This window comes from Pogona vitticeps, chromosome 5, assembly GCF_051106095.1.
Source record: "Pogona vitticeps strain Pit_001003342236 chromosome 5, PviZW2.1, whole genome shotgun sequence".
NCBI lineage: Eukaryota > Metazoa > Chordata > Lepidosauria > Squamata > Agamidae > Pogona > Pogona vitticeps.
The window spans coordinates 110,868,339-110,885,096 of NC_135787.1; the positions used below are offsets into that span (position 1 = coordinate 110,868,339).

The 16,758-nt window shown below is 39.7% G+C and overlaps 1 protein-coding gene across 4 annotated transcripts in view; it reads left to right on the plus strand.

Annotated features, from left to right (window-relative positions):
- Positions 1-1,559: 1,559 nt before the first annotated feature.
- PRPF18 (pre-mRNA processing factor 18) overlaps positions 1,560-16,758 on the plus strand; it is a 39,312-nt gene continuing 24,113 nt past the window's right edge. For 2 of the 4 annotated variants that reach the window (XM_073000752.2, XM_073000753.2), the window contains exons 1-6: positions 1,560-2,938; positions 4,606-4,683; positions 8,717-8,827; positions 9,865-9,978; positions 11,747-11,893; positions 15,994-16,062. In XM_073000752.2, the coding sequence (XP_072856853.1) occupies positions 2,873-2,938; positions 4,606-4,683; positions 8,717-8,827; positions 9,865-9,978; positions 11,747-11,893; positions 15,994-16,062 (585 nt within the window). In that variant the 5' untranslated portion in view covers positions 1,560-2,872. Of the gene's footprint in view, positions 2,939-3,707; positions 3,745-4,605; positions 4,684-4,810; positions 4,838-8,716; positions 8,828-9,864; positions 9,979-11,746; positions 11,894-15,993; positions 16,063-16,758 lie in introns of all 4 variants that reach the window. The other 2 variants (XM_078394270.1, XM_073000754.2) reach the window with 2 other exon arrangements.

Below are 16,758 nucleotides of genomic sequence, written 5' to 3' on the forward strand. Positions count from 1 at the left end.
AAATTTTGCTTTTTGCATAATGTTTTGTTATGGCTGTTATAACCCTCCCCAAGCATAAACCCGCCTCAAACTTGCAACTGTACGCAATACTCCAGGTGTGGCCTTACCAGTGTTTTGTACAATGGCATTATAATGTTGACCATTTTATTTTTATTCCCCTTTTTGATGATACCTCGGATGGAATTGGCCTTTACTGCCACCATATACTGGGTCGACACTTTCATCAAGCTGTCCACCAACACACCAAGATCTCTTTCCTGATCCATCATGGACAGCTCAGAACTAGAGATGGGGTTATTTGTATTTTTATAGGAATACGAATGCCCCCCCCCACAGTTGGACTCCACTGACATGTCTGGCAGCACTGGTGGCCCTTCTCTTCCTTCCAATCACTCCCAGAGCCCTGCTTGGCTAACCACTCCTGGCAATAGGAGGGAGGACAAGTCTCACTGCAAGGCTGCTAGCTGAGCGGGGCTCTGGGAGTGATTGGAAGGAAGAGAGGGGCCACCACTGGTTGTGTGAGTGGACAATCTGGCCTTGGGGACTGGACCCTCATTAAATCCAGCTGTGGACTTCCCATCTCTACTCAGAACCCATTAGCTGATAACGTTTTGATTTTCTGCCCCAATGTGCATTACTTTACATTTTCTTATATTGAGACGCGTTTGCCATTTTTCTGCCCATTCTCCCAGTTTGGAGAGATCCTTCTGGAGCTCTTCACAATCCCTTCTGGTCTTCACCACCCAGAAAAGTTTCGTGCCATTCACAAACTTGGCCACATCACTGCTTATCCCTATCTCCAGGTCATTTATGAACAGGTTGAAAAGCACTGGTCCCAGGACAGATCTCTGGGGCACACTGCTTTTCACCCCTCTACATTGCAAAAATTGCCCATTGACACCTACTCTCTATTTCCTGGCTCTCAACCAATTTTCAGTCCATAAGAGGACCTGCCCTCTTATCCCGACTGGAGTTTATTCAGCACCCTTTGGTGAGGGACCACGTCAAACGCCTTCTGAAAATCCAGATATTTTATTTATTTATTTATTTAATTTATATCCCGCCTATCTAGTCAATAGACCACTCTATCCATTGGTTTGCCCACTATCCATTGGTTTGCCCACATCCACATGCCTGTTGACCTTTTCAAAGAATTCTAAAAGGTTTGTGAGGTAAGACTTATCCTTACAGAAGCCATGCTGATTTTCCCTCAGCAAGGCTTGTTCTTCTGTTTTATCTTGAACAAGTCTTTCCACCATCTTCCCTGGAACAGATGTTAAGCTAACCAGGATGTAGTTTCCCGGGGTCCCCCTCCTTCCTTTTTTAAAGGTTGGAGTGACATATGCTATCCTCCAATCATCTGTGAGCAGTACAAAGACCTGGCTGAAGACACCTAGATCCCCACCTCATTTAGCTATCCACACTGTTGTGTAGTGGAGTGACACACTAGAACTCAGGAGCCCTGGATTTGATTCCCACTGACCCACGGATACAAACGGGAGATGAAAAACTCTTAAAACCACTCCTTAAATATCTCACCTTGAACTTAATGGCACATAAGAACCGCCTCCTAAACCTTTATTATGCCATCTCAAAGGTCAAAAAATATCCTTGAGGGTTTACTGTAAATCACTCAAATGTAACAGATCTTAATCCGCTTTATCTTTCCCCACTCCAGTGCGTCTAGTGGGTCAACCTGTTAATCTTAAAACCACCAGCCAACCTGATTCTGTTGACTGTGCAAAAAACGTCGATAGGGGGCACTGTGGGACATCCAGCCACATGCTTTCATTCTGTATCTCTATGGGGCGCGTTCTTTTCGGTCCCATGCAGATAGAAAACTATAGAGCACAAAAAGCTCTTAATTTTCTGTTTTGTTTGGATTGATTTCGTGGCAGATACAGAGCGTGTCTACGTAGAGGTGAATGGCGGGGAAGACGAGAGCTTCTGGAAGTTAATTTTTGGACCATTCAGAATCCCCTAGGCAGCATAGACACTTCGGGGAGTCCAGTCGAAACACTAACTTCTGTTAAGCTCTGCACACCGCGGTTCCTTTAGTTGAGGTGTAGGCTTTGAGTCAGTGGATCTAGGCGACAGCTGGAATGACTCCACCTGCAATATGCTACACGGTAGGAATCTCTCCCAGCGTCAGCATGATAGTTTATTAATAATATCGGGCGTTTCTGTTTTTCAGAGGATGAGTCCACTTGTAGTATCTTCATCCTTTACACAGCCTTCTGTTTCTACCTCACGTTATTGTCTGCATCCCAATAGCATGTATATTGCTGCCGTGGAGACTTGTATCTATGGAGTGACACTTGGAGAAAGTGACCGCGACAGGTTCTTCAAGCCAGTTGTTTCCAGACTAGGATATGCATCTAATATGCCGCGATCTCCTGCTGTAGCATCACACCGCCCTCCCCAGTCATAGGGAAATTATAACGCTGGACTCCCCTCTGCGCGTTTGGCCAAACTCTTGTCCCGGGCAATCTAATGATGAGAGAGATACGTCGGAAAGACCATGACATGCTTTCCCCCTATTACGGCGTCTCCCCCTCTGTAGAAGTGCTGTTGGGAAAGAGCCACGCTATGACGGAGCAGGAAGGCTTCTACCGGAAGCCCGAAGAAAATGGCGACGGAAGTAAACCGGAAGTTCCGAGGCGGCTAAAAAACAAGAGAGTTTGCCTGGCAGCGAAGAGTGTCCCTACCACTGCGGCTGCGCGGAAGTGAGGGCCGGTTGTTTTTCGAAGGGGTTACCGCACCAGGGTTGAAATTCGGAGGCGAGTCGAGGGCGGGCGGGGAAGGTTGGCTCTTGCGGTCGTCGGGACGGGGCGTCCTTCTCCCTCGCCTTTTGCCCGTCGGAAAAGACGACATGGACATTCTGAAGGCGGAAATCGAGCGGAAGCGAAAGCTGCTGGAGGAGAAAGAGTTGTTGGCGGTAAGGGGGGCAGGCAGAGGGGACCCCTTTCCGTCGTTTCTCCTGAATTTCTGCTTCTTGTGTCGTTGCTGAAAGGTTGTGATGCGCGGAGGGGGGGGTGCGTGGACATCCCTGGAAGAAATGGAAATAAGTTATCTGTGCACCAATAAAAGGGATTTATCTTTTGTAAATCGCCCTTTGAAAGGCTGTCTTCATTCACCGTCCCCCTTGCCCTAACTTTTCTTTCAGCCTTAACCCCGATGATAAGGTTGGTTTTTAAATGCCGTATGTGCGCATGTTGGTGAGGAAAAACTGGAGGTGTATAAAATCATTATTTCTATTGATATTTTAGGAGAGTCCAGAAACGTTTGAATTGTTCACCTGTTTTTCAGGGGAAATTGTTATTAATCGCTATACGATAAACAGAAATTCAGGAAGCATACCTTTGTGTCACAGAAATTCAGTTTTGACAGGAACTGAATATTTCTTGCTACCATCCTGTTAAGAGGACTAAAGCCTTGGTGGAATAAAATGGCAATTCTAGCATTTTCTAAGAATCGATACTTAGTTGATGACTGTACTGTCATGTTATTATTCTAAGACCAAACTTCATTGAAGGAGTTTTGTGGGACAAGATACATTGCAGTGGATTTTATGCTGCTGTTATGAAAATGATGTTTGGGTTTTGCTGTCCGCAACTACAAAGTTCTGTTTTGAACCTGATGTAGTAAAAGAGCTTCATTTGCCTTTTCTTTTATTGGGCTTAATTAGTAAATCCACTCTATTCCAGGTTTCAGTGAATTTCTGCAGAGAAGGGGGAAAAGAAGGTAGCACATGTTGCAAATCCAGAATAATTCTAGAAGTAATGGAATCTTAAAATCATATGCTTTTTCTCCAGCAGCCTGTGTTAGGATTTGTTTGACTGCAAACAAAATCTCAGATACATATATATAAAAGGCATGGAATAAGTCAATAAAAATGCGATCAGTATTTTGCTAATTTTTGTCCTTGGAATATTAAATAAAATATATTTAATAGATGACATCTGATCATAATGAACATGTAGGATATGTGTCTTTGCTAGTCATGGTTATCTTTCCATAAACAATTGTGTCTAACTGTATTTAAAATGTACCGTACATATTCAAAACATCACCTATTTTCCCAAAGTTATCTGTTGTTGACAGATGCATGCACAGAATCATGTTAATTGTGTTCCTGTTTATAGAACTCAGCTTCAAAAGAACTGAATACCAAATGGGTTATAAATACAATATTGTGAGATGTGAAATGCAACCAAACCTCACTGTCTCTTAGTGAATGTTTTGCCATGTAATCTGTATGTTTTGTTTATATGTCTGAAGAAGTGGACAATGTTCCAGAAAAACTTCTGTTAAAATATAATAGTCTTTAAAATGCCATAAAGTCTTTTTAACTTTTGTTTTGTTTCTTGTGGAAATACACAAAAATAACTAACCATTTAGTACATATGGAAGCACCCTTTTTGAAGCACACATATTAGCACATGAGAATGGCAGTTTATTATATTTTTATCGTACTACTTGGGATATGGCATTGACCAATTGGAAACCTAACACTCCAAATATTATTTCCTTCATATTACTGAAAGATGAATGTGAAGTGTTAATGAAACCGCATAACATAGTAGCTGCTTTTATGTCTTTTAGGGCAATAAAAAATATTTTAAGCGTGGTGATTTGGCTAAGAAGGAAGAAGAGGCATATTTCCAGAGATGTGGCTACAAGGTAATGTGATAGTGTTCCTGTTAGCCATTCTGCTTAGTAGTACATTGAGTTGTCTTATTTGAATCTATTTAAAAGTATACAGTATGAATAATAATTCTTTGTTCGCTCTATCACTGTTGCACTTTAGCCTGTAAGTGAGAAACCAGCAGGAGAGGTATGAGTTTCCAAACAAACTTTGCAATAGAGAAAGAGGCATGCATGAATATGCAGCTACTTGAATCTGTGTTTATAGTTTGGCTTCTTTTGTGGAGGGCATGAGGCTGCTTGAGAATAAATCTGCTCTCTTTTTTTTATGTTGTGCTCCAGCAAGCATGTACACAGTACTACATATGTGATACCACTTCCCCCACTCCAAAACAATACCTGAGGCTGCTGTTCTCTAGGAGCAGTGGTTCCCAACCTTGGGCAACCCAGGTATTCTTGGAGTGCAATTCCCATAAACTCTGGACAGCACAACAGCTGGTAAAAGCTTCTGGGAATTGCAGTCCAAAAACATCTGCATTACTCAAGGTTGGGAACCACTGTTCTAGACTGTTGGCATGGTTTCCTTTGATTGCTGTCTCATTTCTTAGTTGTGAAGATCCAGTTTGCATAATTACTATAGAGATGAAATAATATATGTTGTGTAAGTGAGTAATTTGAAAGATTATTCTCCCCAAGCTCACTGGCATTTCAGTAAAGGAATTTAGATTAAAATCTAGTAGCTTTGCCTTTTAAATTATGGAGAATATGACACATACAAATAAATATGATGCTCTTTTGAATGATGGTCTTGCCTTACAGTATTTTATTAAACTTGTTAAACTTTAGTATAGATCAGCATCCATCAGTCCAAAAAATTATAAAGTTGTTGAACCTCTTACTGAATTTTATAAGTGCCTTCCTACACTAGCCAAACAAATATTGGTGGCTAAAGCAGAAAATCCAGATTTCCCTGATTCATGGCAATAAACTTGTAATACTAAAACTAGTACTGTTCATTTTATTTCTATATTGCCTATACGTCATAATAGAAAATAAAATTAATAAAATAATTGGTAAAACTCATGTTTTATACATTGGCCAGAATCCAGTTTGTTGTCATGTAAAGTTACACAAGCATAATTTTGCTGGGCATTATGCCCATGCAGTGCAGATTGTGCAATTTGATTGGTACATTTGTTGTGTGATTCCCATTGTGACCAGTTGTGCAGTGCACTGGCAGAAGTGCATTGTGAATAACACTTCTGCCTTGGTGCTGTTGTTGCTACTGTGGCTGTAACATTGATTTATGCCTTCAAAGCTATGCAACAGGGTTCTAGCCATTTATTAAATGGGATAATGTTGGGTCAACCAGAACTACTACTTACAACTGTCACAATATCAAATCACAAAATGAAATTCAAGAAAGGCAACAGAAAATTTAAATGAAGCTAAAATCTAATTGTGAGACAGAAGGCGAGAGGGATACCCCACTCGCTGGAGAGCTGTCCCTCCTCCACAATTAGGATAAGGAGGTGAGACCCAGGCCAGCACCAGAGCCTACGGTGGAAGCTCAGCAAGGGGCAGAAATAGAGGAACTGTCAGAAGAGATATAGAAAGTAACAAAGGGGGAGGTTCAGGAGGAAAAGGTGGGAAAAGAGAGAAAAAAGAGGGAGTTTGAGGCAGGAACAAGGGAGGTAAAAAGGAAGGAGGAACAGTTGCGGCCAGGTTGGGAATGGGTGTGGATGGAGGATTCCTGGACAGGATTATGGGAGAGACTGTGCCCAAGGAGGGGGCAGATTATAGAAGGAGAAGAGAGATTCCACCCAGACCTCCTTATTGGGGAGAAGCCAAGGCAAAAGAATGGAGGAGGAGACTGAGAGAGGACAAAAGAGAAGGTTGAGAGAGAAAAGAGAGAAAAGCTGGAATGGAGAATAAGAGAGATGAGGAGGAAGAGTTACAGGAGGTTCCTAGGAGACGAACCCTGTGAAATGATGATCAGGATGACGAGACCGTGCCCTTGCTGGAAGGCTCGATGGGGCAGACCATAAGAGATTGGGTCCCTTCAGATCTACCGGGACCATGGAACACTAGTTGTGGAAATCCGTTACGTCTGAAGATTGGAAACCCCTTCGGGACCCGTTGGCAGAAGGAGAAAAGACTCATGATCATGTTGCGGACACTTGTTTATTGTTAAATGCACCAATAAATCTTTCACCTGTTTTGAAACAACAAAAATCTACTGATTTCTTTGAGCCAAGCATGGAGCCAAAAGTCAAACCCTCACGGTAATAATAAACTAAATAAATGCCAACTTGCTGCCATTTGGTGATACCTTAAAATCTGCAGTCTGAAGCTGCATGTGTGTCTCTGCCTGTTGGCTGGGTTGTACAAGCTTGATAATGTTCACCTGCTCTGTTGGAAGATAGCACTTGGACTTCGATGTAACATTAAACATATTAAAATCAGCTCAACATGACAAATTAGTTTAAGTTCATAATCCTCTAGACTTTCATGTATCAAGCAGAGCATTTCCAATTTCTGAAAGAGGAGTATGAAAGTAATATAGATTCTGTTTGATATCTAATCTACAAAGTACCGTAGTTTTATTTATTTTGTTTTATAGCCATATTTTATCCAGTGTAGGGACAAATTTTTATTTGTCACTCTTTTCTTCCAAGATTTATGAAAAGAAACTGAATTTCTCACTTCACTTCATGTAGAAGAAAGGATGTTGTAATTATCCCCATCCAATGTTTGGGGAATTTACAGAAGAAAGTAGACAAAGCCTTCTATATCTTTATAGTTTAATCATTTTAATGTACTTAAGGGTAAATGCTGACAACATTTTACTAAAACAGATGCTACTGCTTTAATTGGAGTGCCGTGATTATGGGTATTTTACATTGCTTGTGAAAAGGAAGCATTGAAGCAGAGTATTATTTTGTTATGGCATAGCCACTGCTTGTACTTGTCCAGCTGACAGAATGGCTTAAGTATTGTTCTGTTAATTGCTATAATCAACTTCTCTTTCAGACATGAGTGTATTCCATTACTTGTATGATTGTGTGCTTAAAAATAATGTTCTTCTCATACACTTCTCCACTTCTTTGAAAGAGTTTTCTTTCTTTCTTTCTTTCATTCCTTTTTTTTTTTTTTTTTTTTTTTTTTGCTTTTCACATGACTGTAATATGCGCAGCATATTTGCTTGGAGCTTTTGCTGAGGAATAAGTGTCTTCCCAAGTGATGTTTTGTCCAGGCAGATGAATTTATCACCTGTATTTGATAGACAGGAATGGCTGGTGTGAGGATGCTATTCTTTCAGAGACTAGTAAAAGCAGAAATTAATGGAGCAGCTCAGTTTGTATGTAATGGCGAGCATGGATTGCCTTCTGTTATGTACTATGGTTCTCCCTCTGAACCTTATTCAGGCATTTGCCAGCATGTGGGAAGGGCTAAATTTGTAGTGGGGATGTGGGTGTGCATGTAAGCTCAGCCCATAAATGCTAGCACTACCTACAAATCAGATATTCACATGCTGTGCTGTGAAAAGGACCCAACTAATCATGAATCCTGGTTTATCAGGATTCCTGATCATGGCAGCTCTGTAAGCATTTTCAACCAATTGTACCTACTGCCCTTTCATGCTTGTTGAGTGGATCTCTCTAATGTCACTATTCATACCCATGATAGATTTAAACCTTCACACCCAGAGGCAAATGGCTGTATAGTGCTATAGTTTGCTATCGCGTGGATTGGCAAGCTGTGTTATGTTTAGTTTGCCCCCAAATCCAAACTGAGGCCGTGGACCTGCTACTTTTATGTACCTACTATGAGCAGAAAGCATAGTACCGTTCTTCCTAAATTCTGCATTCTAAACTGTATAGGGTTTCTAAGTGGTTACTTTGTTACCAATGATAGTCCCAGCTCCTTTAGAGATTTCCATCAGTTTATGCACGTCAGCTATGCTTGTGTGATTTATCTGCTCTTAAAAGACATCCAGATCCTGTGAGTTCAATTTTTGTGTGTGTTCATTGAAAACTGGGTTATGTTATGCTCCTAAACAACTTAGATACAGCAAGAGGAGGAAGAGGAGGAGAAGAAGGCAATAACTTCATCAAATCCTGTGTTGGAACTCGAGTTGGCAGAGGAGAAGTTACCCATGACTCTTTCTAGACAAGAGGTAAAGATGAATATCTGGTACTGGCAGTATATGGGTTGCTGTATCACCATTTGCCTATCAGTGTGTTGTTGGTTATTTGGATTTCTTAATGTGCAAAGTTTACTTATTCAACAATGGTGAAGTCATTCAAGACATAAGAACACTAGCTAGCTACATATTTGAAGCTGCTTAGTAGGACATTGTTCCTATAAGCAGCCAAAATTCCACAAGAATTCCTTTGATTTCCAGACAGCCTTTAAACTGCCTGCTGCTGTTGCAGGCATATCAATGGCTTGATGCTAATTGCAGATAAGAATTCCCACCTTCCTGTTACCTTCTTGGAGTAACTTCCCTTCCTATTCTATGTCTAAAATCCTGTTGTGCAACTTGAGACAAACAGTTTGGATGATGTCATCAGCAGTTAGTAGCTTCCTAGTTTCCTATGGAATCCCCTTCATCCTCAGGAAGCCTTTGGTACTGGGACTAGCAAGAGTGATTTTCAGACTTTAAATTGATCTATAACCCCATGGCTCCCAAAGACTTTCCTGAGATAAAGGGAATCCTTTCATCACCCAAGTTGCACTGCATAGTTCAGCCAACAGGATTTTGACCACTGTGTATGGTAGCCATTCAAAATGTTAATCGTTCTTTCTACTACTGTGTGTTGGAGTATTCTCATTCTTCAGCAAATAACTTATTTAGGCATGTTATAGGCTCCTGGAGAGGTAACTTCAAATTATGGCTGGTCCCTGACCCTTAAACAGATATCAGATATACTTACTGGGCATATTACTGGGTATTCTGTGTCCTTCAGAAAGTAGGATAATTTAGGGCAGATGCTAACAGTATGTTTAGCAAAAATGAGCAAGATGAGTGCTTGAGTAGAAATAGTCTGTGAACTTTGTACAAGGATGGGTTTGAAAGGAATGGGTTTGTTATTATTCAATAATATGGGATTTCCTGCTCTAATCCGGCTTTGTGCTAGGCATGTGGATGGACTTGCCTGTCCTTTTTTCTGGATGTTATGCAAGTTGAAGCTCTTTGGTATCTCCTTGTAGGTCATTAGGAGATTGAGAGAAAGAGGGGAGCCTGTCCGGCTATTTGGAGAAACAGATTATGACGCCTTTCAGCGGTTGCGAAAAATAGAAATTTTGGCACCAGAAGTGAATAAGGTATATTTGTGTGTAAGAATATGAGAGATTATTTTGTGGCACTATGGTTAAGTACTTCTGCACATATAATATGGAATTTCTATGTTATTTGCTTCTTGCTTCTTTCTATGTTTGTATATGCTACTCAAGTATGTATACTTCAGCAATGCTGGGTTGGGGGCGCTGGACCCTTTTGTAGTTCAAAATCTGTGTATAGCTCTTACGCTGCAAAAAACATAACTACAAAGTATAAAAGTTGATTCTCTCACACGCACACATAGACAGAGAGAGACAGAGAGATAACAATTTTCTTTATCAGGGTTCTCTTCCGTAACTTTGACAGTACTTTCCATACAGTACTGTGTTTACTAAGCCTTAAAGATCCTTCTGATCACCTGATCTAGAAGCTGAATTAGAGACGTTGTGTTTGTGGGCAAGTATACAAATGTGGTTGGACAGTGTCATCGAAGCTACCAACATGAATTTAACCCAATTCCGGGAGGCAGTGGAAGACGGGAGGGCCTGGTGTGCTCTGGTCCATGGGGTCACGAAGAGTCGGACACAACTAAACGACTAGACAGCAACATACAAATTCCTTTGGTGTTGAATTCATGCCCCTGGTTCTGGGTGGCCAGGAGCACAGCATTAACTATTATTTATTGAACATTTATTTATTAATTGAAATATTTTGTTGGAAAAAAAAATCCATGTATAACCAAAGCTGTGCTGCTCAGACCCATGCAATTCAAAGAAGTGTACAAAAATGTAATGTTAAGGAAGAAATTCAGAAAAAGCTTCTACTGATTATAAGGTCATTAATACAATTGAGTGTTTCTTACAACTTAAATGGTTTTTTTGAAAATGTTGTCTACCCTGTTGCATGTAACTTTGAGTAGGTTCCTCCGGAGATTTGCGCTGCACCCTTGCTGGGTACTTTTAAAAATCAATTAAAAACGTGGATGTATAGGCAGGCCTTCCCCCCAGTTAATTCCAGACCCTCTTCCCTTCTCTCTCTATTTGATTTATTTTTGTATTTTTCCCATCTTGCAGAATAATTTAATTGTTATAATTTTCTTATATTATGTATTTATGTTGTAAGCTGCCTAGAGTGGTCAGAATGACCAGATAGGCAGGGTATGTATGTATGTATGTATGTATGTATGTATGTATGTATGTATGTATGTATGTATGTATGTATGTATGTATGTATGTATGTACTGTATGTATGTATGTACTGTATGTACTGTATGAATGAATGAATGAATGAATGAATGAATGAATGAATGAATGAATGAATGAATGAATGAATGAATAGGGCTAGTGTCAGGGCAGGGTGGGAAAACAGGCTGGCTACTGCCCTCCTAGGAGCCTGCTATTCCCTGCCATGGCTGTTTACAGACATAGAAGATCTGCATGATATATTTGATGTGAAGCTTTTTTAGAAAACAATTGTGCCTTCCTCAAGATGCTGTTCTGTCAGGTTATTAGACAATAACTTCGCACTTACATGATGGATGTTGATCTAAGAAATCTGGAGATGATCGTGTTAAGGAAAACTGTTTCATATATCATACTAATTGCCCAGTATGGTTATAGAGAGGCCTCTATGGGGTTTAGCAAGCAAATTAGCTATCTCATCTTACTTAAAATATGAACTGTAGACATTGGTATCTTTATATATAAAAACACTGCACCATGCATAATTCCCATTTGTTTAGGGCTTGGCATATGATGACTTCTCTGGACAAGCCTGACATATTTTAATTACTGTACTGTTTTTCTTTTGTAGGGGTTGAGAAATGACCTCAAGGCTGCTTTGGATAAAATTGACCAGCAGTATCTGAATGAAATTGTGGGTGGCCAGGAGCAGGGAGAAGATGACACACAGAATGATCTCAAAGTCCATGAAGAGAACACAACCATTGAAGAACTGGAGGTACTGTATGAAAGGTCTGATTGTTTCCTAATTACATGCAGGGATGCGCACACTTGTACTCTAAGATGAATAAATATATTGACTAGAATCCTAATGTTGTTTACCCCATGTGGGAAGGAAACTGCAGACTTTTTTGCAGACCAACATGGGATTGCACCTTGTCAGTTAACTGCAATGGCTTCCATGATTTCCCTTCCATACCCAATTAAAAATAGTAAGATTCTGGATGTTCTGTTTCTGTGTCAAGAGAAGTTGGGTTCTGTAACCTTTCTAAATTACAGAAATAGAGAAGATTCACATGGTTTCATATTACATTAATCCACAAGTTCTTCGTCTTATTTTGGTTTCAATTCCTTTATTATGATCAACAGATCAGACAAAAACCAGTAAGAGAACTACAAAATAATGGGAATTATTAAATACAAATTAAATATACATTGCATATGATTAATTCTTAAATAGAAATGTCATAGATAAGCATTATATTAAAAATACATTATTAATATTCTATTTTGCTAGTCATGAAACTCTACCCCACTCTATCCTCTAACTTCTCCCATTACTGGAAATTATATTCAATTCATTCTTGGGCTACAAAAATTTGAGTAGGCATTTGATCTTCTCTTTTTGGAAGGCTATGTGAAGGTATAATTTGGCCAAGAGCTGCTTCTTGGCCTTGTGGCTAAGATGACATATAGTATAATTTACCTAAAATTGAGTAAGAAGTCAAGGAAGGGGTTCTCTTGCAGGCCCCCCACTCGTTTTTATTGTCGCTTTGCCAGCATATTATCAAGCCTGTCTTTGCCATTGTGATGTTGAGAAATGTCATCTTCTTTGCTTATGGATTTCTTGACATTTCCTTCCTTTCTTGCAGCAATTTATTTTTGTGTGTGTGGGAGGGAATTTTTGAAATTAATTCATGTTCATGGAATTATAGAGTTGGGGGAAGCCTTAGGTGCTCTAGTCCAACTCCCTGCTCTGTGCAGAAATCAGCATTATCTTTGACAGATGATTAATCAGATTCTGTATTTAAGCATATCCAGCAAAGAAGGGGCCACTGTCTTCTGGTGCCGTTTGTTCCACTCAAACATCTCTTATTATTTTGAAGTTTTTCCTAATGTTCAGCCAAAGACTGTTTCATTTTGACTTCTTATTCTCTTTTGGGGTGACAGAGAACAAATCTGCTCCATCTTATGCATGATAGCCCTTCAGATATTTGAAGACTGAAATTGTATCTTCCTTTAATATTCTTTTGTCGAGGCTTAAGATCCAGCTCACTTGATCATTCCTTTTTAAGATTTGGTTTCCAGACCTGTCACTTACCTGAACACTGTTCTTTGGATACACTCCTGTTTTGTCAGTACTTTTTATAATGTGGCAGCAGTGTACTCCAGGGTGCTATCTGACCAGTGCGAAATAGATTGGAATTATTAGCATTAATGATCTGTTCATCCATGTTAAAATTAGCCTCATTATTTTAGTTGCTGTATTGAACAGCTGGCTTATTTTAAGTCACGAAGACACCTAGATCCTTTTTACATGGCCTTATTCTGTGCTTGTGCATCTATACTTCTGTATTCAATGCAGTACTTCTCAATTAAATTGAGTTTCATTTTGCTGGCTTTGGCTTAGCACCTGTCAAAATTATTTTGAATTTTGATTCTAGGTTCCATGGCACTGTGTCCCCCCCCCCAGTTTTGTGTTCTCTGCAGATTTAATAAGTGTCCCCTCTGCCGTTATCCAGGTTGTTTCTGAATGTTTAACTGTACATCCGTAGTATGTCATAGATTTGCTTCCAGGCCGACAAAGAGCATTAATTAGGCTTGATTTACTTCAATCTGCTCTGAATCCACCTAACAGCATCATTTTCCAGCCCACATTTTAACATCTTGTCAGTTGCTTACATGTCCTGATTTCCACCTCTTATCCATGATCCTTTTGAGTCTCGATTTATAAGGGAGCTGATTTCTTTAATGTCTTCTTGTAATTCTTTTTTCATGGAAATAGTTTGTAATTGCACTTTCAGTATTCTGGTTTTTGAGATTTCCCATCTTTCATGACTAGGATAATGTATTCTCTTGTTGGTGCTTCCACTTCTGAAAGATGACGTTGTCAGCCAGGTGATACTTTACTGGACCTTCTGTTCTAAGTAGAATTGGACTTCCTGTTGATATTGGGATTGTTAGATACTTCATTACTGTGGCGAATACTCTCTGTGAAAGTACTGTAATTTTTAGTCTGACTAGCCATTCTAACAGTATGCTACTTTAATACTTTTGTTTTTAAATAATATAACTTGTTCTTCCTACCCGGATGCTTTCAGCAGGGCTTCCACTGTTACACTAATAGATATATACATGTGTACGATACATTAAAACCCAATTTAAAACATGGCTGTTTATTCAGGCCTTCCCTTCAGCCAACTCTTGATTTTTTCTTACTTTTCCTTTTTATTTTTACTGCTGTTCTTGTTTGATTATTATGTATTTGTCTATGTTTTATTATTTGATTTTATATTTGGAAGCCTCCTAGAGTGGTCCGGTGGGCCAGATAAGCGGGGTATAAATTAAATAAATAAATGAATAAATGAATAAATAAATTCAGGTTTTTATATATAAACAAATATATATGTACGTATACATTCTTCACATATGGCACACTTTCTGCTTTCCTTTTTTGGGTCTGTGTTAAAAGAGGTATACTGTCATAATTATATTCTAATCATGAATTGCATTCCACCTTCAGTGATACCTGTCATAGTGTATTTAACATTCTAATAAGAATTTTGAGATACAGTGGTGCCCCGCATAGCAAGTGCGCGTTTAGTGACGAATCCACATAGCAATGCATTTTTTCTGATTGTTTTTTCTATTGCATAACGACGTTCTCAATGCCTAAAAATCGAATTGCGATGATTGGTAATCATTTCGCTTACCGATCTTCGCATTGTGATGTTTTACAAACAGCTGATCGGCAGTTCAAAAATGGCTGCCGGGTGAAGAAAATGGCCGCCCGCAGCGTTTTCGCGCCCTGCCCTCGCTTACCGGGCAGCGAAATGGCGGCCAGATGGAGGATTTTCCCCATAGTGGTGAGTTTTTCCCCATAGGAACACATTAAACATGTTTTAATGCATTCCTATGGGGTTTTTAGTCCCGCATAGCGACGAATCCGGATAGCGACGATTTTTTCAGAACGGATTATTGTCGCTAGGCGGGGCACCACTGTATTTTTCCCTTAGAATCTAAATGGCAAAGGTGATGGGGTGTTGCACCAGAATATTTTCTCTGCTGTATTTATTTGTAGAGTACTAGGCATCACCTCCATTCTCCTGTTTCCTCTTCTGTTACATATTATCTCCCTCATACTCCTTAGTTCTCCTTCCTAAGCAGAAGTTAGTTTGAAATCCTCTTGTTTAGGTTTGTGAAGCTGCAGCCAAACATGTTCCTCCCAGTCTCATCAAGTGCAGTGCATCTCATGCCAAGCAACTTCATTTTATTATTATAGGTGATAGTTCACTGAATGAAACCTTTACTGATTATGATCCCTGTAGACTGATGCCCATTTCTAGTATACTGATTTCTCTTCCAGTGATCAGACCTTCAACAGGAAGGAACTATGAAGCACTAGTTCTGTTCTTGAGTCCTTCACTTCCCTGTCCAAAGCCTTATGGTCTTTGGTGATCCAGTCAAGATTTTTTGCTATATCAGTTGTTCCCCTGTGGATCAATAGGCAAGGATAATGAGCTTCTGCAGCCTCTCCATCGAGTCTTTGTTACATGCTCCAAGAAGGCAACGTACCCTCTGAATTAACATATTTGGTATGCACACAGTAGCCTCTGTCCTCCTTATTTATTGGAGGATCTTTTTATTCCAACACAATGTGCTGAAAAGTTCTATAGGACCATGTGTAAACATTTGGATATGCTGCAAGTAGCCCTTTCAATCCTGACCTATAAAATCTCAAGAAGAAAACAATTTAACTGTGCTCTTAATACACACTGCACAATTTCAGCTCAGTCATGGCAGTACTGAGTTCATGTAAATTTGTGGATGATATGGGAGTTCCATCTGAACAGAAAAATAATTGTTTTTCTATTCTAGGCTTTGGGGGAATCATTAGGACAAGGTGATGATCATAAAGACATGGATATCATAACCAAATTCTTGAAGGTAAAGACTTAACACCACTGCTGTGCTAAAAAGGAGAGTTGATGTGCCACAATGTATTTTCTGCATGTCTGATCTCTACATGTCTGATCTCTAATAAAATCATCTTGATACTGCACTTAAACCTAGATTTGAATGTTAGAATTGATCATACCAAAATTGACAGGAAGATGTTCTTAGCAAGGGATTCAACAATGCAGGTTGCCAACAGTGCATTTAGTATCACATGTGGGTAGAGAAATTTCCCAAATTTCTGGAACTCTAGAGCCTATCAATCCAAAGAGGACTCCTGGACTTTCTGATGACTGATTAAACTAGATGTTTGAAGGCTAATTAGGATTCCCAGTCTGTGTTTTAGTTTAATTATACAGAATAGAGGGAATACAGAATAGCGGGAATATGTAGGTGGGTAGTGGAGGGTGTGTGTGTTCCCAACTTACAACCTTTTCTCTGGAGCTCCTGATTTCCTGTTGCGTTTTTCCTAGTTTGGCTCTGAGTTCAGGATTTCTGATTAATTTGGGGAAAAATGGTTGGGATTACAAATGAAGAGTAGAAAATGGAACAAAGCTTAAATATTTGCCATTGCTTGTTCCTGCAAATACTGTGCTCTGCACTGGGAGTCTCTGTTGAGCTTTCTGCCCTGAAACTCGCAGCTGCCATGATCTCAAGTAACAATGTGCCAGTTCCCTTTCTAGAGAG